This window comes from Crocodylus siamensis, chromosome 1 (assembly GCF_052110815.1).
Source record: "Crocodylus siamensis isolate JL-2025a chromosome 1, ASM5211081v1, whole genome shotgun sequence".
Lineage (NCBI taxonomy): Eukaryota > Metazoa > Chordata > Crocodylia > Crocodylidae > Crocodylus > Crocodylus siamensis.
In genome coordinates, this window is record NC_143395.1 from 426,782,250 (window position 1) to 426,805,892 (window position 23,643).

Consider the following 23,643-nt stretch of genomic DNA (forward strand, 5'->3'; position numbering starts at 1 on the left):
GTTTTTATGCACCCCTAAAACTATCCAGAGGCAGGAGCCATGGAGACATCCAGCACAATGAGTTGGGCTAGGATTTCCTTCTCCCAAGGCGAGGAATTCATTCCCTGAAGAAGCAGGTGCTGTCTCAGTGCCACGTCCTGGTCTGAGGCCTGGCTGGGAGAGATCCAGGTTGCTAGCAATTGAGAGGTAGTGAATGGGATTTAATTTAGCTCGTTTCTTGATTCACTTGCTTAGAACGGTTTAAAGCAGACATAGGAAACACTTACAGCACCTGGCGAGTGCTGTGTGCCGCCCCCCTTTAACTTGGGAGAATTATTTTGCCTGTTCATCCCAGAAGGTCATTTGCCTTGAGTCATTTGCCTTGCAATGGGAAAGGTCATTTGCCTTAAACTGTCAGCACATGGGTTGCTTTCCAGCGGATCAAGGAGAAGTTAAGAATCACCGCAGCACTGATCCCCCGAGTGAAATACGTGATGAGGAATTGCCAGTTCTGCTACTAGCAACGCGTCAGAAGGAAGTTGGAAACAAAACGGACAGTGTCAGTACGCCGCTGCTTACGAGTGATGCGCTTACATCCCGAGTGCCGCGTGCAGTTCTGATCACACCATCTCCAAAAGGATCCAGTGGAAATAGCAAAGGTACAAAGAAGAGCAACAAGGAGACAGCAGCATGACGAGGGCAGAGCACCTGGGGCAGCTGCCATGGCTGCCAAATTGGGAGTGGAGGAGGATCCAGAAGAAAACGGCTGCTGCTGCCACACAACCCCATCCATGGCAAGACCCAGAATTTGCCCCTGTCCCCATGCACAGCGGGTGCCCCAGGTGCCTGGTCGCATCGCTGTGCCTCGGTGGGGTAACGCTGCTGTATGAGGAGAGACTGGGCTGGGACTTAGCCTGGAGAGGAGATGATGGGGGTGTGTGAGTGAGGGCTATACGCTGATGACTGGTGTGGAGATAGAGAATAGGGACAGAACAAGGGGACATGCAAGGAAATGGCTGGGGAGCACGTGTGAAACAAAGCACAGCAGCTGTCTTTCACACAGAGCATCAGTAACTTGTAGCACTCGCTGCCACAAGGTGTTGTAGAGGCCGACGGCTTAACCAGGTTCAGGAAAGGATTAGATGCAGTCATTTAGGATCAGCCCATCAGTACGTATTAAACAGTAGTAGGGCTGTAGCCTACATGTTGGGCCTTCCTGGACCTCTGAATGCCCGAAGCTGAAAGGCAGAGGTTCCCAGCCAGGGTGCCCTGGCATACTGGGGTGCTGTGATGGCGTTTAAACCAGGGCAGTTATTTGGGCTGGAGAGCCACTTAGGGAGATTTGGTGAGCTGTTGCCCCCCTCACTGCTCACAAAAACTCCTTAAGTGGTAAATGACTGGGGCCAGCAGGCAGGGTCCACATGCAGACCGGCCTGGGACCCCCGCAGGCAGGGCACGCTGGGCCGGGTGGATGGGATGGGGCCGCAGGCAGACTGGGACCAGCGTCTGGCAGTGGGCTGGGCGGGCTGGGCTAGGCTAATGCCAGGATCACAGGGTGGTGACAGCCATGATCTGTCCTGGCCATGGCCCCATCTGCCTGCCCAACTCCCAGACTCTGCTCCTCACCCACCCACAGCCTCACCGCATCCGCCCTGCCAAGCCCGCCTTGCCCGCAGGGTCCCCAGCTGGTCCCCACAGGGAACCTGCCTGCCAGCTCCGTCCAGCACCCCTGGCAGGGGGTGCGGGGCAAACAGGTCAGCATGCCCGGGCACTGGGGTAAACAGCATAGCACCTCACTTTGTCTTTGCATCAGTCAGTTAAATGAGCAGTTTGCGAGGGACTTTGGGAGTTGTTCTTCACTCTACATGGGAACAAGAAGGAACTAAAGGAGGTAAAATAGATCACAATGGTGTATCCACATCGGGGAAGCTATGCTCTCCTGGTTTTCTATGCACAACCCTCTGTGTTGTCAGTTCAAGTTCCCTTAGATAAAAGGAAATGAAAGCACCAATGTCGTCTGTAATGGCACAGATTCATTTTCTCAGGCTGTAGTGATGCCACGAGATTTAGAGATGCAAAATAACTGTGTTGGAGAAATGAAATGCAACATTGGAAGGAAATGAGGATGGTAACGTTGGTAGATTTGTTCTGTATGTGTTATGTGAGCACCAAAAGGAGACTAGTGCCTGCTTCTGATTCGACTGCCACCCATTTGAGACTGGTGGAGTTTGTGCCGAGGTATTGTGTTTAATTCCCATTCTGGTGTGTGGGGACATTCACGTACTAGAGTATTTCAAAACCTCAGTGCAGGAGGAGTATTTGTTCAGGGCAGAATGATTATGAAAGAATATTATTGGGCTGCAGAGATTATGCTGGATCTGAACGTGACTGTGGGTAATCATTTTAGCACCCATAATTCACAGAAAGGCTGAGCAAAATCAAGCCATGCAAGAGTTCATGGGAATTCAAATGAAAAGCGATGCTGTGTCCCCAGAGGAAAGTTTAAAATATTTTGAACAGTGAAATTCAGTCATCTGTTCCAGTCCCAAGGTTATTGTATGGATTTCTGTAAAACCAGGCTTATTTCTCATTAAATGCGGTTAGTTAGTGTCTTTGTATGGGTTTGGTAACAGACAGGGCTCTGCAAAGGAATGCATTTTCTCCCAATGCATTTTGAACCTGATAAGACAAGCGAGAAGGCGGCCCCGAGACAAGTGTAGTAAAAGAAAGCAGAAGTGAAGGTGAGGCTCGTAATGACCAAACTTGAGGACAAGTGTGGGATGAGAGATGAGAACAAATATTTGGGGTGGCTTCATCCTCTTCCATCTGATGAAGAAGCAGTGGAAGCCACCTGGCCAGTGAGCTTAAACATGGCTCAGTCGCCTGAAAACGAACAAGGTGCCTACTCTCCTTGTCTCTGCCGCTCAGGATTTCAGCTGCTCATGAATAATAAAGGCTCTTGAAATCCCCGAGTAAGTTTTAGAGCAAAGATCACACATCACAGCCTTCAGAGAGGAGCACTTCCAGAGGGGGAAAATGTGCTGGGACATTCAGATCATGTCAGGCAGTGCTGAGGACAGAGTCGACAGAGGAAATATTTTCCAATAAACACCAGCCAGAGGTGTGCAACCGTCCAGGAGGGCACTCCCCTGCCTGGCATTGAAAGGGCCATGACTTGTGGGCAGTCTGCAGACACTTGATCAGAGACCAAGCAGGACTGACGTCTTAAGCGGTGAACCTGAACTTAGCCTTCACTTCTGAAAAACGGACCCTCCCCCTGTAGGAAGCATCTCGGTCAGCTCTGCTCCAGGTTGCAGACAGAGCAGCCTTGCAAATGCTGAGAAACTCCTCTCTTTGCCTGTCTGCCTGTGTCCCAGTTAGGCCTTTTTAGGACTGACAGCTTAAAAAGAAAGTCTGCAAGGTTGGGGAGCATAGGGACACTGAGAGTACCCCTGGCATGGATAAGGAGTGGCAGGGGGTGTACAAGCTCCTGGCATGGGTGAGTACATGGGACAGTGGCTGAAAGGTCCTAGCAGAGATGGGGCCGTAGGCGGCACCTGCAAAGCTAGCAGAGGTGAATGGATGGAGGCAAGGAGCCTCTGGCATGAACCCAGCCTGCAGAAATAGCAGCATCTTCAGTGCCCCGGTGACGGAAAGTCACTGCTTGAATTCAGCCCAGGCCCAGGCGGCTGATCCAGATTGTGTTCTCACATAGAGAATTAGTACTGGCAGAGGTTGGGCTCCCAGAGTCCCAGCCCAGTGCCTTCATCCCTTATATTAGAGCTCCCATTGTTGCTGTCACATGTGGAAGTGAATCAATAGCGGCAGCTGTGGAATATTTTAGGAAAAAAGCCCAAGTCAGACAAGGCCGGGTGGGCTGATTCTGTCGGAAAGCATGCCGCCTTTCCAGCCGCAGGATTGGTGATGTGGTGCTGCACTGGTACCGGACTAGCAAAGACGTAAACGGTGGAGTCGGTTTTTTTAGAGCTCCCAACTATGAAATGCTGCAAGAGTCAAAGTCCTGGTGTGCGAGCTGTACAGAAGCACGTCTGTTTAGGGACAAGGCGAGGGATCAGATTGCCACGGTAGAGCAGGGAGCAGGCCCTGCCCTCCATGTTGTCCCTGACCAACCCGCAGGCCGTGTTCATTCGCTAAAAGCACGTTCTCTGCCTCAGTGCAGTTGTTTGTAAAATGGGAGCGCATGCCGAACAGGAGGGGCTTTCCTCCAGCGCGTGGAGACTGTTGAACAGAAGGCGCGAGAGGCGTGGGAATGACAGAGTCCCATTGCTCGTCAGCTGCCCCTACAGACTAAGATGAGGCAGCGCCGTTTCCTGGGGGGGGGCCCAAAATGACCCCCCCCAGGTCAGAGACAAGCATCAAGACCCAGGCGGTGCCGGCGCTCCACCCCACCGCTCAGCTGCAGTGCAGCCTGGGCACAGGTTCCTCGTCGCCAGAGCCCTGGCCGCTCTCCGGCCCAGCGCAGGGACAGCTCCCCCTCCACCGGGGCACGGTGCAGGCACAGCTTGCCCTGCCAGAGCTCCAGGCAGCCGGCCGTAGCATGGACGCATAGGGCAGGGAGAGCCCCCGCTGCTGAAGCCACGGCTGCCGGCTCCACAGGATGGATCAGGCCCGCGGGCCGTAGGCTGCTGCCCTTTAGACCAAAACATTAGCTGTCTAGCCTGTCAACCAGCTAGGAATGTGTTATGATTAATCATTACTGTTTATTTGTTAAGGAAACGAATGGGTTTTGCTTTGTCCTCATTGTTTTTCATGAGAGATTAGTGTATGCATTAATGCTTGCACTGTTTTTATAGAACAGCACTTCATAAATCCAGAAACCGTTACCATGCCCTCTGGTGTCTGTACCCATGAATATAGAGCATGTAAGTAGTTTGTCCTACTGCTTATTAAAATGTAAAGTCCCTGTTGCAGTATTTGTGGCTAAAGGAAAAATGTACAGCATCAATTCAAAGAACTGGGAAAAAGATTTGGATTATGAATGGCACCAAATCTCATTTGTCCACATGAGGGATGTATAACCAGTTTGAGTGAAATGGATCCATGAAGAAACCAAGTCTGCAGATGCATAGAAAAACCTGAAGCGGGCTGTATCGCCAAGTCAGCTGAGAAGCAACAAAGCCATGTTAAAATAGCTGGAATAAAACTGTCGTGCAAAGGATCAACCAGGCTGTTGCCAAAAATTCTTCCAAGCCGCCTAGCAGGGAGGGTGAGCGGCACACAGGGCTCGTGCGTGCTCAGGCAGAGCACAGACAGGCATTCGTGTAACCGGGATTGGGCTAACCACACCTGCCTCAGGCCAGCCTTTCCTGGGGAAGTGTCGTCCTGCACAGAGCTTGCTGTGGGCACCAGGGTAATTGCAGGCTCAGAAGGATTTCTGAGGATAGAGATTAGGGCTGGATAGTGTTTTATAGACACGGCCAGGCAGTGCAGAGGTCCGTCTGCCTCAGTGGGAGCAGCAAGCAGCATTTGGCTTCAGGGAGCTGCCAGCAAGGTCTCTGTTCTGCCCTTTAAGGGAGGGCAGCTGGCACATGCAGAGGGGACTTGGTGCTGTGGCCCTGCTTGCACCCCCCACCTCTCTGGGGATTAGGGAAGCACAAAGGCCGTTTGCTGGGCCCTGCATGCTGGCACAGGGCAAGGAGGTGAGCTCTTGCATCCTTCCTCTTGTGCAGACCAGGTGCACTCTGCCTTGGAAGGGCTGCTAACGAGGAGGCTTCAGCCATGAGTGCTGCCGGGAAACCACAGCCCCCTGCAGAAAATGGATGTCCAGATTTGTAATGCCCAGAGCACAGGACAGCAGTGGTCCTCAGGGCAAGAGGAGTGCTCACAGGGCAGCGGCTGGCTCCTGCTCCTGCTCCTTGCTCCTGCCACTGGACGTGCGGGGAGATTTTGGGGAGAACTAACACTTCCCGTGGGAGTGGGCTGGAGGCAGTCTTCTGGGCAGGGGGATGAACAGGTAGTGGAAGATCCAGGCCAAGGACTGAGGCTGCACAAGAGCTGTGGCCGCTGCCTTCCTGGCCGTGGTCCCACCAGAAACATTGCACAAATCCAGGTCTAGGTATATAATCTGTCTGAGCAGCCAGGTCACATACCACATTCCTGAAATTATGTGCATAGCTTTATGTCCACCGCACCTTAAATCCCATGCTCTGCACTTTCTAGATCACATATTATTCTTGTTGACCTTGGCTGAACTCCTCCAGGTTTTCAACATCCTTTTTAAAGCACAGGCAGGGGGTGCATGCACGGCACTCCAGAGGCTGCCTAACCAGTATTATAAACAGAGGTAAAACTGCCTCTCTTTCCATTTGATAATCTTGTTTATACATCCAGGTATTATTCCTCTAGCTCTTTGTGCCACCACACCATGCTGGGAGGGCATGTCCTCTTCACTGTTTCATAGTTTACAGTCCTCTTAACTATGACTTCAATTTCTCATTCCTAAATGGCGATGCTTTTGACTCTATTAAAATGCATGCTGTCTGCCCCCAACATATCAGTTATGTGAATCACCCTGTATAAATGGGTTGCCATTATTTACCACTCCATCAGTCTTTACTGGTAAAATGTGTAGGTAGCACAATGATTTCATATTTCCAGATCACTTATAAAAGTATTAAATAGAGTTGGGTTGCGGTCTGATCTCTGAAGATCTCCCACCAACTACACCCTGCATTAGTTGAGGATTTCCCAGTAACATGAGAGATATAAATTATCCACTTCTAATCCACTGGATGAGCGCTGTGCTGGTTTTTTATAATACCGGGATTGTAGCTTTTTTGTGCTGAGATGGCACTCGGTGCACTGTCTCTTCTAGGACCAGTCTGCACACTAGCAGGGTGGCAGACAAGGCTCTCTGGGTAAATCTGATATCTTTTATTGAGTTGGTCTAATAAAATATATCAGATTTACCCAAAGAACTATGTCTGCCTGTGTCCTTAGACCAACACGGCTACAGCCAACACCCCTGAGACTTAGCAGGGTGGCAGCATTTCATAGATTTCATAGACATTGGGGCTGGAAGGGACCTCGGGAGATCGAGTCCAGCCCCCCGCCCCAGGGGCAGGAAGTCAGCTGGGGTCATAGGATCCCAGCAAGATAAGCATCCAATTTACTCTTGAAGGTGTTCAATGTAGGTGCTTGAACCACCCCCGCTGGCAGACTGTTCCAGACCTTGGGGGCTTGGACAGAAAAGAAATTCTTCCTTATGTCCAGCCTGAAACGGTCTTGCAGGAGTTTGTGACCGTTCGACCTCGTCATCCCTTGGGGCGCTGTGGTGAACAGACGTTCCCCCAGATCCTGATGGTCACCCCTGAGAAACTTATAGGTGGCCATCAGATCACCCCTGAGCCTACGCTTTTCCAGGCTAAAGAGTCCCGTGGCTCTCAGCCTGTCATCGTAAGATCTGTTTTCCTGACCTCTGATCATGCGCGTGGCTCTCCTCTGGACTCTCTCAAGCTTCCCCATATCCTTCCTGAATTGTGGAGCCCAAAACTGGACGCAGTACTCCAGCTGCGGCCTCGCCAAGGCCGAGTACAAGGGGAGAATGACGTCCCGGGATTTGCTTGAGAACAAGGGGAGAATGATGTCCCAGGATAATATTTCACCCATTATTCCTACATCAGTTACAACTGCTGAAAAGTTGTCTCTAATAGGCCTGAGCAAGCCCCTCTGCATGGCAGAAGTACAGAGGAAAGATTTGAAAATACATTGGGAAGGAATTCGCTAGATTTATATTTTAATGGCACCAATGGCTCAAAATTTCTCTGCTGAGGGGCAATAGCCATTGTTTGATTTGGAACTGGAACCATCAGTCCCCTCTTGTAAGATTCCCCACACAAATCTTTATATTCAGGTACAAAGGAAGTATGGTGATTTTTGCCTCTACTTAAAGCTTTCTCCCTGATGCTCAGGACGGTCTTACCCAGTGTTGTTTCTTACATTTTCTGAGTATCATCCTGTTCAATCCATTGCTCTGGAAACATCAAATTCTGCAATTTAAGGGTTTGCTCTTACAAAGACAAATGCACGCTTACTTCACACTCAGTGAAGAATTGCATTCATTTTAATGGGACTACTCATCAGGTATAGTGTTAAGCACCTGTATAATTATTTGCATTAATTGGGACCTAAAAGACGCACACTTTTTATATAAAAGATTCATATTGGATTATACTTGAGAGACTCTCAGAGACTTTCCATAACACACATGTTCAAATGCCTTGACATTTTTTTTCAGCAGAATGAAACTGCCGCAGGTCCAGGCAGGGGAAAAAGGGGATGAGAGGGCAGGTTAGGGTTAGGGTTTGCAGGAGCACAGAACATTTTAACTAGTGTTCAAAAAAGTTTCCAATATTCCCAGCACAATCAATTACAATGTTCTTGTTCCATGTCTCTCTTTATTTGTTAATAAACTAACTTGTATTTGTTACTTGCCATATGTCCCTGCAATAAAGGATATCATTCTATCTCTTCACAAGCTAACCCCAAGTACTCCAGCACTTCTGTACCCTGTTATGGAGCAAAGTCCTTTTTAAAAAAAAAATATTGCACAAGTTACAGAAACAGATACACATGGTAAAGTCTTTCTAAATCCCAAACAGATAATGAGCTAAGGCCCTTGTTTTCTTCAGTGAGATTGTGACTGTTAGTAGGTATAAATGTGCATGCGCAGCCTGAAGATGCACCCCAGTAAGTCCATATTAAACTGTTACTTTGGTTTCACTCTTCATAACAATGTTGAATTAAAACAGTGCAGAATACATTGTGCATTGCCTTTCAGGAAATGTGGGGCTGAATCCAAGCAGTCCATCTTATGTATCAAAAAGGTCGAAGCTCCTAGCAAGAAGACTCGACCTTCTGGTTCTGCAGGTGTCACAAGACTCTGAGCCCAGTGCCATCACACCTGAGCACTGGGACACCCCCCTCCCCGCCCTGCCTCCCACAACTTTTCTACAGTAGGCAGGAAATACGTCGTTTATGCATTGTGTTTTTTTTATCCTGTAGCCTCGTCCACCAACAGACTTGGGATTTAATTTTGATGCCAATAAACAACAAAGGCAGCTGATAGCTGAACTGGAAAACAAAAACAGGTAAGAAGGCAGACACTGTGCAGGGCTACTTGGGGGACCAGGTCCGCTCTAGGCCTACATCATTGTTTCTAGCAGCTTTATGGGCAACAGAATTAACCTCACGAATGAGGCATCCAGTTCACAGGGCAATAGCTTCCTGCTGACACAGCAGCACTGCTGTCAGTACCCAGGCTCGTTAAATTAAAGTCGGGCTGGGTATGTTTACATGAGCAGCAGTCACACCCTGGAGCTGCATTGCAGACAGGAGCCTGAGCTCCTGCCTTTAGCCCTTGCACTTGAAAACACTGACCTGTCTTACAAGATAATTTGCCCCAAATGGTTTATTCTATTTATTGCCCTCAGATAGAGCTCTCAGTTTCTGCTGATTATGTTGGGAGCAAAACGGATGTACCTAGGGGCCCCCAAGCTTGAAAGTGATGACCCAGACGACAGTCTGTCCTATGTTCTGTACTCCCAGGAGGCCCTTGGCTGTGTCCTACATCCTGTGCTCCTGCAAGGTGCATAGAAATCACTTAAGAGGCTTGTTCTTTGAGCTCTTACAGTGTGCTCACCGCTGTACAGGCAGAAATGTGCCCTTCCAGCCCTATGGAACTTGTGAGCTGGAATGCACGCTTGCAAAATAAACCGCTCAGACAACAGCAGAGCAATCAAATCACGCCAAGGCCAGCGTGTGCAGGAATTGGGTCACTTTGAAAGGCTGCAGGGAGGAAATGTAATCTGAGAAAAGCAGATTTTTTTGCCTCACTGGAGGGAAGTTCCAGGCCAAATAGGAGGCATGGAAGAAATCACAGTGGTGACTTGTGGGAAGAGGCGTATCCGTCTGCTGTTCCACAGGAGCCTGACAGTCAAGTACAGATCGCCGTACGTGTCTGTCTCATTGTAGTGTCTTGTTCCCACTTGGGCTCTGTTCCTGTTCCCTGTCCTTACCCTCATTCCCCTCAGGCAGAAGTGAGCTAAATGCTGCTCTTTGCAGAGTGCACTCCGGAATCAGTCCCAATTGCTAGCACAGGTTCCCGCACACGTGTCACCGCTGTTCGTCGTACCACCAGGGATGCAGGCTGCATCTGAGAGGAGCACGAGGAAAGTGGGCAAGCTGAACGGTGGGCTCAGCGCTCTTCTGAAGTCTCCCCCAGTGACAGCAGCTCAAGATTTGGAAAATACAAGAGGAAGGGAGGGAGAAGGACTGGAGAGTCCAATCCTTCTTTCCAAATCAGAGGGGTTTCATTTACATTTTAATAAATGACTCCTTAGCAGTTAGTGATATGTTCCCTAACCTCCAGCAATACAGAGGGTGACAGCAGCTCAGAGTACACAGTGCAGTGGGGATGCTCCTTAATTGCATTTCCTCTGTGAGACCTCCTGACAAGTTTATCTCCATTACCACGAGCTGCTGCAGCCAGGAGCTGTTATTTTTCACATTCCTGCTGACCTGCCAAGAAGACCTTGTGAGGGTGAGCATGAAATTAAACCAGTGTCATCCGTGCTTTGTGCGCCAGCCAGGCCTGTTCACAACCCCTCCTGCAGCAGAAACAGGCTTTGCTGAAAGCAGAGCTCTGCCCCTTGGAAAGCTGAGCTGCTCACGTGCCTCAGCTTCAGGAAAGGTTTTGCAGGGATATTGCCAGCTGGTGCAGTAGCGGGGACACTGGTTAATCTTATCCCCATCACCTTCTTGTTATAATACATTTCCTAACCCCACTGGGGCAATATTTGGGACTCTCGCATGTGTCTGTTGAATTTGAGTCTTCGCCATTCATACCTGGCATAGAGGGTGGCTGCACTTACTAACGAGCTGGTGAGGAAGCACATTTGAAGCTTTGTCATAGGGTGTTAAGGAGCAGTGCGCCTTCTTACCTCATTCCTCTTTTGTCCTCCCTCCCCTGTTTACATAGAGAGATACTGCAGGAAATCCAGCGCCTCCGCCTGGAGCACGAGCAAGCCTCCCAGCCCACCCCAGAGAAAGCCCAGCAGAACCCGACTCTGCTGGCAGAACTCAGGCTTCTACGGTAAAAGACATATCTAACCCTTGTTTGCATTTGATATCTCAGCCAGGTTGGCCTGTTCTCTGGCACAGGTGATCCTGTCTGGTCCTGAGAAGAGCATGATATTACCAAATCTTTGCAGACTCCAATGAGCCATTTTAAATGCTCTGTTGCATTTAACTGTTGCACTTGCTCACTCTTTCATAAGATGGATTTCAAAGCAAAAAAAGGTCACACAAAGTGTGCTCCTTCTGTCTGGATAATTCAGGAAGTTGTTAGCAAAGGGGGCGGTAAAATTGGAACCAGCTGGTTATTACGTATGGGACATGGAAATGTCACTGGAGAGCAGTACCAGTGATTTGGTTAGTCACAGAGGTTTTGAAAGTGCCTGGCTGTGAACATGCAGCCATGCTTCCCAACTTGGGGAGCTGTCTGCAAAGCCCCTTTGCTCATGCCTGCATTTTGAAGTGACAAGGGAAAAGCTGTCGGTATTTACAGAATAAAGCATGTCACCGTCTGCATAATCACAAGACAGTTCTCTGGCAGTATTTTACTTCATCCTCTTTTCCTAGCTAATCTTTACAAAAACACCACCTGAAACCTCATGTGTGTCTTAAAATTTAAACTCTGGCAGCTACAGCCTCTGGAGAGCCACCCTGTATTTCTAAAGAGAGGCTCCGTGGCTGTGCTCCCTGCGCCTGTTGAGGGTTATCCCCGAAGCATAGTGCAGCACCACGAGACGGCTCTGCTCTGCCTCCGGACAAGGGCAGCAGGGTCCAAGCCCATGCTGCAGCATCAAAGCCTCTCAACTTTTTGCATTTGCTTTTTGTATAGAAGTGGCCAAACTTTGCCTGCGCTTCCGTGTCTTGCTCACTAGCCACTCTCTAAAACAGAGGTGCTCAAGCTGGGGGTTAGAGCCCAAAGTTCACCAGAGCTGTCTCCACTTGCACAGCTGAGCTGGGTGCAGCTGGGAGAACATTTGAATGTGGCAAGTTGCTTCCTGTGCCAAACAGGGCTGGGCTGACCCCCAGTTATTTCCACTCTGGCTCCTAGAATTGGAAAGGAAGAGACCACTGCTGTGAGCACTGATTTCTGTTACTTCCCTTCTCTTTCTCCTGCAGATTGAGAGAAGGGCATCAGGGACTGTGTGGCTTTGACACCCCCTCAGTCCTGGGGCTGCATTGCTGTCAACCCCAGGAGTGCTGGTTGTGCTCTCTAATAAGACACCTGTACTTGGAGGCACATTGAACTCCATGATGATAAGGCTGGAGTGGACTGGGGAGAGCCAGCCTGGAGAGCTAGGGCCAATGGACATCCCCATACCTCCCGATGAAGCCTCTCCCCTGCAAATTGCTCCATATTTTCTAGGCTGGTCAGAAGCTTTCCTGAGCAATCTATATTTTATATCAGTCATGATATTTTATATCAGCTGGTAAATTTGCAGATGACAAAGATTGGCAGAATGATAAATAATGATGAAGATGAGGCAGTTGTGCAGGGCAACTTGACTTTATAAGCTGGTCCCATACAAACACTATGTGTTTTCATACAGACAAATGGAAAAGCACACATCTATAAATCAAATATGAATGTCTAAGAGATGCTGTACCTCATGCAGAGGACATGGGCTTCACCCAAGTATCCTTGCAGCCTTTCTACAGGATGGGGGGCTGTGAGGGGTCATAATGAACGGGCAATGGATCATTACCTCCTATGGCAATACTACGAGTTAACATAATCCTTGAAAACATATCCAGTGGAACAGTGAACAGCATTAGGGAAATGATTTTCGCTGTGTAAACAGTGCTGGGACTGATACTGGACTGCTGCATACAGTTCCGGTATCCATATTTGTAACGGGCACTGAAAACTTGACGAGCATGCAGAAGAGACCCACGGCTTGATTGCAAGGATGGTAATAATGCCTTACAGGGAAGAACTTAAAAGAATTCAACTTGTGTAGCTGATCAGAAGTGGAAGTGACTCGATTACAGAGTGTAAGGTCCTGGGCATTAAAGGAATTCACGGCTGGATGTTAATGACACACAAATTCAAATGAAAAACAAGGCATCTCTTCTCCATCTCTTGAAGTTTTCAGATCAGGACCGGAAGTTACCCTTCTGCACCTTACATTTGAGCCAGTCACAAGTTAAATTTCATAATTAGCTCTGGGAAATGGGAGAGTTGGTGCTGGAATCACAGGTTCAAAAGTTTTAAGGCCAGACTGAGCCACCCTAGTAGTCTAAGCTGACCTGCTACAGAAGGCAGATGAGAGCGCCAGCCACTGATACTTGGGTGAAGCCCATGTCCTCTGCGTGAGGTGCTGCATCTCTTAGACGTTCGTATTTGATTTATAGAACCTCAGTCCAGGGGAATCCAGTGTGTTCCTTTGTTAGTGGGTGATGTCATAGCTAATTAATTTCGCTGTTAAAAGTGTGTGCCTGATTGCTAGCCTTCGTCTGTCCTGGTCAGTTGGTTCATTTTCCAGTCACTGGATCTGGCAGGTACAAATCACTCTCAGTGACTGCCTGATGCTGGGGGCACACACAACATCATAGAAAATTGGGGTTTGAAGGGACCCCAGGAGATCACATCTGGTCCAACCCCCTGCTCCAAGCAGGACCAGCCCCAACTACATCATCCCAGCCAAGGCTTTGTCTACCCGGGTCTTAAAAACCTCCAAGGATGCAGAGTCCACCACCTTTCCTGGCAGCCTGTCCCAGTGCTTCACCACCCTCCTCATGAGAGAGTTTTTCAGAATATCCGACCTCAACTTCCCTTGCTGCAGCTTGAGCCCATTGCTCCTTGTCCTATCATCTGCCCCCACTGAGAACAGCCCAGCTCCATCCTCTTTTGAAACCCGCTTCAGGGAGGTGAAAGCTGCTATTCAATCCCCCTCGGTCTTTTCTTCAGACTCAATCAGCCCAGTTCGTTCAGCCTCTCCTCACCAGCCCTGTCCCTCCGCCCCACAACCATTTTCATCACTCTCCACTGGACTCTCTCCAGCGTGTCCACAGCCTTTCTGTAGTGGGGGCCCACAACTGGACACAGGACTGCAGAAGTGGCCTCCCCAGTGCTGAATTGAGGGGAAGAATCACATATGTACCTAGGGGCCCCCAAGCTTGAAAATGCTGACCAAGTTGACAGTCTGTCCTATGTTCTGTGCTCCCAAGAGGTCCTTTCCTCCGTCTGCTGGCAGCGCTTCCACCGATGCAGCCCAGGATGCCGGTCGCCTTCCTGGCAGCAAGGGCACACTGCTGGCTCCTGTTCAGCTCCTTGTCCCCTGTCGCCCCCCGGTCTTTTCTACAGAGCTGCTGCCCAGCCAGTCACTCCCAGCCTACACCAGTGCATGGGATTTTTCCATCCTAAGTGGAAGATTTTGCAGTTGTCCTTGCTAAACCTCTTGAGATTGATTTTGGCCCAATCCTCCGATGTGTCCAGGTCACTCTGAATCTTAGCCCAACCCTCCAGCATATCTACTACTCCTCCCAGCTTGGTGTCATCTGCAGACTTGCTGCGGGTGCGCTGTATCCCATCTTCCAGGTCATTGATGAAGACGTTGAACAAAACCGGCCCCAGGACCGACCCCTGGGGCACTCCACTTGATACCAGCTACCAATTAGATCCTGGGTACTGCCCCACACAATCTATCCATAAAAAATTCCCTCATCTGTTTTTATTAAAATATCTCTCCATCTATTTATTCATGTTTTACTGTTTTTCATACTGTCAGGAAATCAACTTTTAAGTTCCTTACCTTTATGAGTTCACAGCCTTTTTGAGCATGGCCTAAGTCCATATCAGTGATGTATTTTCCTTCTGCATTATCTCCACTCCAGTAGTGGTGCCAGTTGTACGTTTCTTCCATTTCCATCTACATGCCTTTCTTTTGGCGAGTGGCTCTGCAGTCACATCAGCCAACTCCCTCAGCACCCTCGGGCATCCCATCTGGCCCCATGGACTTGTATGTGTCCACCTTTTCTAAATAGTCCCTTACCTGTTCTTTCACCACTGTTAGCTGCTCACCTCCGCCCCAAACTGTGCTGCCCTGTGTTGCCTGTGAAAACTCGGGTGAAAAAGGCATTTAGCACTTCAGCCTTTTCCTCCTCATCTGTCACTATGTTGCCCCCCCCCCCATTCAGTAAGAGACCCACACATTCCCTGACTTTCCTGTTGTTGCTGGCACACTTATTGAAACTCTTCTTGTTCCCCTTCACATCCCTTGCTAGCTGCAACTCCAGTTGCACTTTGGCTTTCCTGACTTCATCCCTGCATGCCCAAGCAATGCTCTTATACTCCTCCCCAGTTGTTTGTCCAAGTTTCCATTTCTTGCAAGCTTCCTTTTTGAAAACTTGTGGAGGTCAAGAGAGTTCCCTGAGCAAGTCGAAATGTGCTTTTCTGAAGTGCAGGGTCCTTACCCTGCAGCTCTGCATCCTTCCTTTCTTCAGGAGCCTGAACTCTGTCATCTCATGGTCACTGCTGCCCAAGTTGCCGTCCACTACTATATCCCCCAGCAATTCTTCCCTGTTTGTGAGCAGCAGGTCAAGAAGAACGCAACCCCTACTTAGCCGCTCCAACACTTGCAGCAGGACATTGTCCCCAACGCTCTCCAAAAACATCCTGGATTGCCTGCACACTGCTGTATTGCCCTCCCAGCAGATGTCGGGGTGATCGAAGCCCCCCATGAGAACCAGAGCCTGTGATCAGGAAACACCTGCTACCTGTTTGAGGAAACGTCCTCCACCACTTTGTCCTGGTCTGGTGGTCTATAGCAGACCCCACCACAACACCACCCTTGCTGCTCTCCTCGCTCAGCCTGCCCAAGAGACTTTCACCATGCCCATCTCCATGCAGATATTGGAGCTCTGAGCAGCCAACACTTAATGGGGCTGGGAGTGAGCAGCAAGAAAGAAGGGAGCATAGCTTTGTGGCGCAGCAAGGAGGGGGCTTCTCGGGAAGGGAGGTCCCAGGGTCCAGCCCCTGCCACCTTGATGGGTTGTGAACATCGCAGAAGGCACTCTTTGGTAAAAACCAGAAGCAACTCTAGCAGCAAGGACCAGAACCCAGGCTACAGGATTGCATTGCCCCTCCGGCTTTTGACCTCTTGGAGGAGGAATCCGCCAAGCCCACAGGATCCAGCTGTCCCCTGGGTAGTGAGAGGTATGGTTAGCCCAGCCAACCGTGACCTCGCATTGTCGGCCCATGTTCATCTTGGAGTCAGTAATGACTCCAAGACCCCTTTCTGCCTCTGTGCTCTCAAGAAGGGAGTTTCCCATCTTATAAATGTGCTGCTGGTTACTACTGCCCATGTGCAGCACCCTGCACTTGTCAGTATTGAAACGCATCCTGTTTGTGTCAGCCCACCCCTGAAACCTATCCAGGTCTTGCTGCAGTCTTTCCCTCCCTACTAGCGTGCTCACCTCACCCCAAATTTTGGTATCATCAGCAAATTTAAACAGGTTGCTTTTCACCCCATCGTCCAAATCACTGATAAAGAAATTGAACAGCACGGGCCCAAGGACCGAGCCCTGGGGGACCCCACTGCCCACTTCCCCCCAGGTCGAATATGACCTGTCCACCACCGCTCTCCGAGTACGACCCTTCAGCCAATCTGCAATCCATCTGACTGTGTAGGCATCAGTGCCACAGTCGCCCAATTTTTTAATGAGGATGGGGTGGGAGATTCATAGATTCATAGATACTAGGGTCGGAAGGGACCTCAATAGATCATCGAGTCCGACCCCCTGCATAAGCAGGAAAGAGTGCTGGGCCTACATTACCCCAGCTAGATACACATCTAACCTTCGCTTGAAGACCCCCAGGGTAGGGGAGAGCACCACCTCCCTTGGGAGCCTGTTCCAGACCTTGGCCACTCGAACTGTGAAGAAGTTCCTCCTAATATCCAATCTAAATCTGCTCTCATCTAGCTTGTGGCTATTATTTCTTGTAACCCCCGGGGGGGCCTTGGTGAATAAATACTCACCAATTCCCTTCTGTGCCCCCTGATGAACTTATAGGCAGCCACCAAGTCGCCTCTCAACCTTCTCTTGCGGAGGCTGAAAAGGTCCAGTTTCTCTAGTCTCTCCTCGTAGGGCTTGGCCTGCAGGCCCTTAACCATACGAGTGGCCCTTCTCTGGACCCTCTCCAGGTTATCCGCATCCTTCGTGAAGTGCGGCGCCCAGAATTGCACGCAGTACTCCAGCTGCGGTCTGACCAGCGCCCGATAGAGGGGAAGTATCACCTCCTTGGACCTATTTGTCATGCATCTGCTGATGCACGATAAAGTGCCATTGGCTTTTCTGATGGTTTCGTCACACTGCCGACTCATGTTCATCTTGGAGTCCACTAGGACTCCAAGATCCCTTTCCACTTCCGTGCCACCCAGCAGGTCATTTCCTAGGCTGTAGGTGTGCTGGACATTTTTCCTCCCTAGATGCAGCACTTTGCATTTCTCCTTGTTGAGCTGCATTCTGTTGTTTTCTGCCCACTTATCTAACCTGTCCAGGTCTGCTTGCAGCTGCTCCCTGCCCTCCGGCGTGTCCACTTCGCCCCATAGCTTAGTGTCATCTGCAAACTTGGACAGAGTACATTTCACTCCCTCGTCCAAGTCGCTGATGAAGACATTAAAGAGTATCGGTCCAAGGACCGAGCCCTGCGGGACCCCACTGCCCACACCCTTCCAGGTCGAAACCGACCCATCCACCACGACTCTCTGGGTGCGACCCTCCAGCCAATTCTCCACCCACCGGACTGTGCAGTCATCCAAGTCACAGCCCCTTAACTTGTTCACCAGTATGGGGTGGGATACCGTATCAAAGGCCTTCCTGAAGTCCAAGTATACGACATCCACCCCTCCTCCTGCGTCGAGGCGTTTTGTGATCTGGTCATAAAAAGAGACTAGATTGGTCAGGCACGATCTGCCTGCCACGAACCCATGCTGGTTTCCCCTCAACATAATTTGTCCTGCCGGGCTCTCACAAATGTGAGCCTTGATAATTTTTTCAAAGACTTTGCCAAGGATGGAGGTGAGACTAACTGGCCTATAGAGATGGTGTCAAAGGCCTTGCTGAAGTCCAGAAAGACTACATCCACAGCAACACCTGCATCCAAGGCTTTTGTGACCTGATCGTAAAAGGCAATCAGGTTGGTCTGACATGACCTGCCCCTAATGAAACCGTGCTGGTTGCCCTTGAGCATCATCCCTGAAGCCGGCCCATTGCAGATGTGCTCCTTGAGGATCTTCTCAAAGAGTTTCCCTAAGATTGAGGTAAGACTGACGGGCCTATAGTTGCCCAGATCCTCCCTCCTCCCTTTTTTAAAGATCCAAAGATCACTTTAGTCCGCTCTGCACCGGGAGCTCCTCTTCATTTGGTTATTTCTTAACTCTTCTGCAAAGCCTCTGCCTTCTAGGATGCAGATGCCAGTTCATCTGGCCTGCCTATCTGCTTTCTAGATGTTACCACCTGACATTCGACTGCATTAAAATACATGTTGTTTCATTGCTTACCAACAGGCTTAGCCAGGAAAGCCCAGTGAATGGCAGATGTGGGAGTAGAAAATGAAGCTGTCATTAGCAAGCCTGCTTTCTCCCACAGAAGCAGTGGGTGATCAATAATCGTATCTGTGCCTCACATGGCAGACGCACAGACCTGACGCATGCAGGACAACTTTAAGAAACCGTGGTACAAGAACGTGCTTTAAAGAAGTGATCAGACAGTAAACGACTGCTCAGTATAGTCCTTCCTTGGAGAAATAACACCATGTCCTGTGGTGTCTGCTACAGCTCTGGACTTGTTATCAAAACTCAATTTTAACACTAGAGAGAGAGAGACCAGCCAATGCAGGGCCGGCTGTGCAGGGCTGACCTGTCCACATCCATCTACCAGTATTTTGTCACCTGCAAACTTTACCAGCTTTATAAATATTTTCTTGCTAATGAAGCTGAATAACACGAAGCTGAAAGCAGTTATCTGTGGGCACACAGTAGAAGTACATGCATTTGGTACTGATTCTCCATTAACAATAATGCTTTGAGATCTGGCACCTGGTTTTTAACCTATTTTATATGCGCTGCATCGCAGAATATCAGCTTGATTTCCGAATGGTGTGTTGGAAGTAATTATACGTACACAGATGAACTTGAAAACTAAAGAGCTCAGGAAAGAAAGAGAAACCATATCAGCCTCCAGTGTCAAATCTGGCTGGATTTTGTTAATGCATTTTGGGTGACCACGCAAGCACAGCCAACTCTTTAACTTCCCTTATTTCTACGATATGCCAGTTCACAATCATTGTCACATACTTTACGTATAAAAAGATGCTGATGGGGGCTGGCCAGGGTGTTCTGCAGTAGGCAGACGTCTCTCGGGAAATGCCAGTATCGAAAGGAGTCCATCCAGAGATGCCCAGCCAGCCTCAATGTTACACCGCTGATGGTCTGCTTCATTTCTAGGCCCTTGCTATCATGTTTTTGGCTGCTAAAATGACTTGTGTAGTAAGTTCCTTGTTCCATTTTATCAGAGGGTACAGATGCAAGAGGAAAATTGATAGATTCAGAGCAAAGTCTGCCTGTGGTATAATTTATCTTGTCTTTAACCGTGGACTGGAAATCATCAGATGGAAAGCCACCACAAATGTATAAAAAAATCCTCTTCTAACACAGCTCTTTCTGCCATGGACATTGGTTAATTAGTTATTTTATCAGTAACTTTGCTCATTATTATAGAGCCATGTCTGCTCAAAGAAAAAAGCTAAATGCATCTTTTTATCATACCAGATATTGAACCTAACAGCATTTGATGCTAGTTAATCCTAGATATGTCCTTATAGTAAAAAACGTCTGAATTCTTTCCGAAACTTTAAATTCAAACCACAAGGCTGATTTGTCTCTCAAATCTCTGAAAAACTAGTGTTCATTGTAGGGAGTCCTAGCCATGTAATGATTTGATACCCCAAAAAGAGAAACGTGTTAGAATAAATGTGAGTTCTGTTTGACCAGATGTTTCAGGGGTTACGCGTCAGATTATTGGGTAGATGCAGCTCTGCAGATCTGGAGGTCAAGCTACTGGCATCCCATTGCCTCTTTCTTCCAGCAGTCTGCAGGGTTTTCCCCTTTTTTGATAATTCGTTCTTACTGGTCTGAAAGATCTGCTGGCTGCCTGTGTCTAACAGCATCATTAGAAAGATGCTGGCTTTCTTTTTAAAATGCAGCGGTCAAAAAAAATAGGCTCCCCACTATCATAGTCCTGACTCTGGGTCTTTGGATTTTATAATGAGAAGCCTGGCTGTTGTGTCTCATGATATAATAGGCTGGATTATGGTCTCTGTGTTATTTTTTCCTTTAATTTGTTAACTGTAAGGCGGTAGTATCAAGTAAAGTGAAATATTAAAACATGGTTTATGTCAGTCGACAATGTGGATTTCCTGAAGTGCCTTTCAAACACCCGGGATTTCTCTTCTGACACTTTCTTCTGTGTAATTGAAACAGGCAGAGAAAGGACGAACTGGAACAGAGAATGTCTGCGCTTCAAGAAAGCAGGAGGGAGCTGATGGTGCAGCTTGAAGGGCTAATGAAACTACTCAAAGTAAGCAATTTTGTGGCACAAAGGCAGCGCATCCTTCTTGTCTGTGCACCCAAGCTTTGTTCCTGTTGTATTCGGTGGCTCCCACAGCGCTGGCTTCGTCATTAGAGATAGCCTGTAAACCATGGGATGAGTATGCAAAGCTGAGTCCATATCAGGAAGGACGGCTACTCCGCTTGCTGCTTCCCATGTTGAAGCTGTTGACTGCCCGCTGGTTTGGGAGACCTAAAGGGAGGAATGGCAGATTTGGTCATGGCTTACCCAGACATCCGCGGCCTGGGTAATGATGACACTTTTCCAGGCCAAATCTGAAACTGGAAGCTGCGGATGCTGCCTTACAGAAATCAGCCTCCTGCCTGTGTGGCAGGGGGAACTGCAAGGGAAGTTTTACACTCATGCCCCAGGCCCTGCACTGGCTCCCAATCTCTAGCAGCCTTCATTTTCTTGCCTGCCTAGCAGGGGGTCCACTGGAGCCCATCCAAGCTGAGTCCAGCATTGGACATTGAAATTCTCCTCGCTGGAAGTGTAAACATTATTATTTTATGTCTGGATTGGGACCAGCCTAGTGGACATACAGACACTCAGGAAAACATAGTCCATGGTCTAGAGTTGGGGAGAGGGTCAGAAAGGTAACACGAGGTCATCTAGATTAGCTATAGATGCAGCTTGCTCACCCCCAAGCAATTAGAGTTTATCTGCATCTGGAAGGAATTTCATTTTAGTCGCAGTGATTCTGTGGTGCAGCAGCAATGCCAGGACAGCTCTTCATACAGATATGAATGCTCTGGAAAATGCATCTTTCCTGGGAGCCATTCGGCAGCATGTGTAGTGAGCTAACCTCCCCATGTTGACAAGCCCTCGTTAGGATGAATCATTTCTGGGGCACAGATTATCTTTGACATGTGTGTGTACAGTGCCTAGCACAATGCCTGTAGCTGTTAACACAATGCAGATCATACCTGTACTTTTTCTCTGTGACGGGTGATTTCACATACCTCAGTGCGCAGGGTGCTCAGTTTAACTCCTGGTACATGTTTGGCAGAGTTGAAGACATGCCACTACTGTGGGCTTCAGCCAGACTTCTGGCTGTCCTGCACCTCTGAAAAGCAAATCACGAGATCTCTGAAATTGTGCACCCGAAACAAAAGTGAACATTTTTGGCCTGGGTTTTTATTCTTTAGATGTAAACAAAATAAATTAGCAGCAAGTGCCACTGCACAGCTACCATGAACTTGGAAGGGGAGTGGCAAGGTGCTCTGAGTGCGGGACCTTGCATCCATATTGGTCTCGAAGAGCCTGCATACACCCCATCTTATTTTGGGGGATTTAGCCTAGGGTTTTATGGGGATGTTATGCAGATTAATGGTAGGTAGGAGTTTTCTAGTGCTGACTCTCATCAAGAAAGGTCTACATTTTATTTCATTTTGGTATTTAGGGACTCCTGTTAATCCACTCATCTTCACTCTGCGCTTTGAAAATGTCAATTATAATTTATTTATAGGAAAATATCAATTAAAAATTGACAAGTAGAATTCCCTTTTTTCATAAAGTGCTTGATTTTTTTGCATTTCTAAATGGCCAACTATTTGAAGTTCATTTTTTATATATGTGCAGTAACCTTTTCAAAACAGGCTTAAAATTTAAATCTCTATTAACATAGTAACAGGCCTGTACGCTGAGTTCATCCTTCAAACGTTTATCTTCAAAGCACTTTATATACCCTCACTAATTCATTCTCCCCATAACTCCAATTGTAAACATTGCCATCTACATTGGATGAGTCCAGTAACTTTCATCAGTGGCAGCAGCAATCCCTCAATTTGAGGATCGTCTCTACCACAGCTCATTGATGAGTTTTGAGGTGTCTTAAGAGTCCAATCCTTGAGCCACAGATGTGTCCGCAGAAGTTGCAGGTCTTTCCCCAAGGGAGAGTAGTCTGCAAGGTGGGATTCCTATCCTTTTCCTTCCTCTGCTCTCTCATGTCTTGAGGACAAGATGCTTTACCACAAAGTGGGCTGCCATGTAGTTGAGGTTGCAGCATCATGGAGGTCGGTTGGCAGCCAGCTCCTCCCAGCTCTTGAGGTTGGCGTCCGTCTGCTAGAGTTTCCTTTGGCTGCTGCGAGATCTCCAGTCACAGCTAAGCTAGGAGCAGAGCACTTGTTTTGAGAGTCGAGAGTGGGGCATCCACACGCAATGTCCAGTCTGGGGAAGTTGATGCTCAAGGATCACTGACTTGGTGCTGGTAACACCGGATTTAGGAAGGACACTGGCGTTTGTGCAGTGATCTTCCCACTGGATGCAGAGAGTTTTCCAGGAGCGCCGTTGGCGATCTCTCTCCAGGCTCTCACGAACAACCTCCGTTTGGCTAAAGACTCCTCCAGCAAGTCATCCAGTCTTGGCTTGAAGACACCAAGCAGTGGAGAATCAGCCACCTTCCTTGGGAGTTTGTAGCACTGGTTTCTTCCTCTCACTGTTACGACTTTGTGTCTGGCTTTAGCTTCCAGCAAGTGGCTTTTGTTATGCCTCTCCTTGCTGTATCACAGAGAACTTCAGGGCTCAGCTTTCCTGTCTGCGGAGGCATGTATATGCTGTAATCAAGCTTCCTCTCAGTCTTTAATAAATTAAACAGATGGAGCTCCCTAAGCTTCTCACAGTGATGTATTCTGTTCCCCCTTGAATCACCCTGGGACTTGTTTCTTCATCCTTTTCAATTTTTCAACACCCATTTTAAAATGTGGAGACTAGAATTATATGCAGCATTCTGTTTATCCAGCGGGTGCGTCTACACGAGATGCTGAAAGCACAGTAGACTAATTCTGCTGTACATTAGCAAGTCACAGCAAAAGCCAAGTACTGTGCATGCAGTTAGTACCTGTTGTTACAGGTACTAAATTTAATGCACAGTAATTACAGTGCATTAATGCACATGTAGATGTGCCCAGTCTTACCAACGCCCTGCTCAGAGGTGTAAAAGTCTTCCTATTCCTATTTGTT

General features: G+C 48.6%; 1 protein-coding gene across 9 annotated transcripts in view; it reads left to right on the plus strand.

Annotated features, from left to right (window-relative positions):
* DTNB (dystrobrevin beta) overlaps positions 1–23,643 on the plus strand; it is a 367,922-nt gene that overhangs the window by 252,214 nt on the left and 92,065 nt on the right. For all 9 annotated transcript variants that reach the window (XM_090031193.1, XM_090031196.1, XM_090031197.1 and 6 more), the window contains 3 exons: positions 9,004–9,089; positions 10,979–11,092; positions 20,556–20,652. In XM_090031193.1, coding sequence (XP_089887319.1) covers positions 9,004–9,089; positions 10,979–11,092; positions 20,556–20,652 — 297 coding nt within the window. The remainder of the gene's footprint in view (positions 1–9,003; positions 9,090–10,978; positions 11,093–20,555; positions 20,653–23,643) is intronic.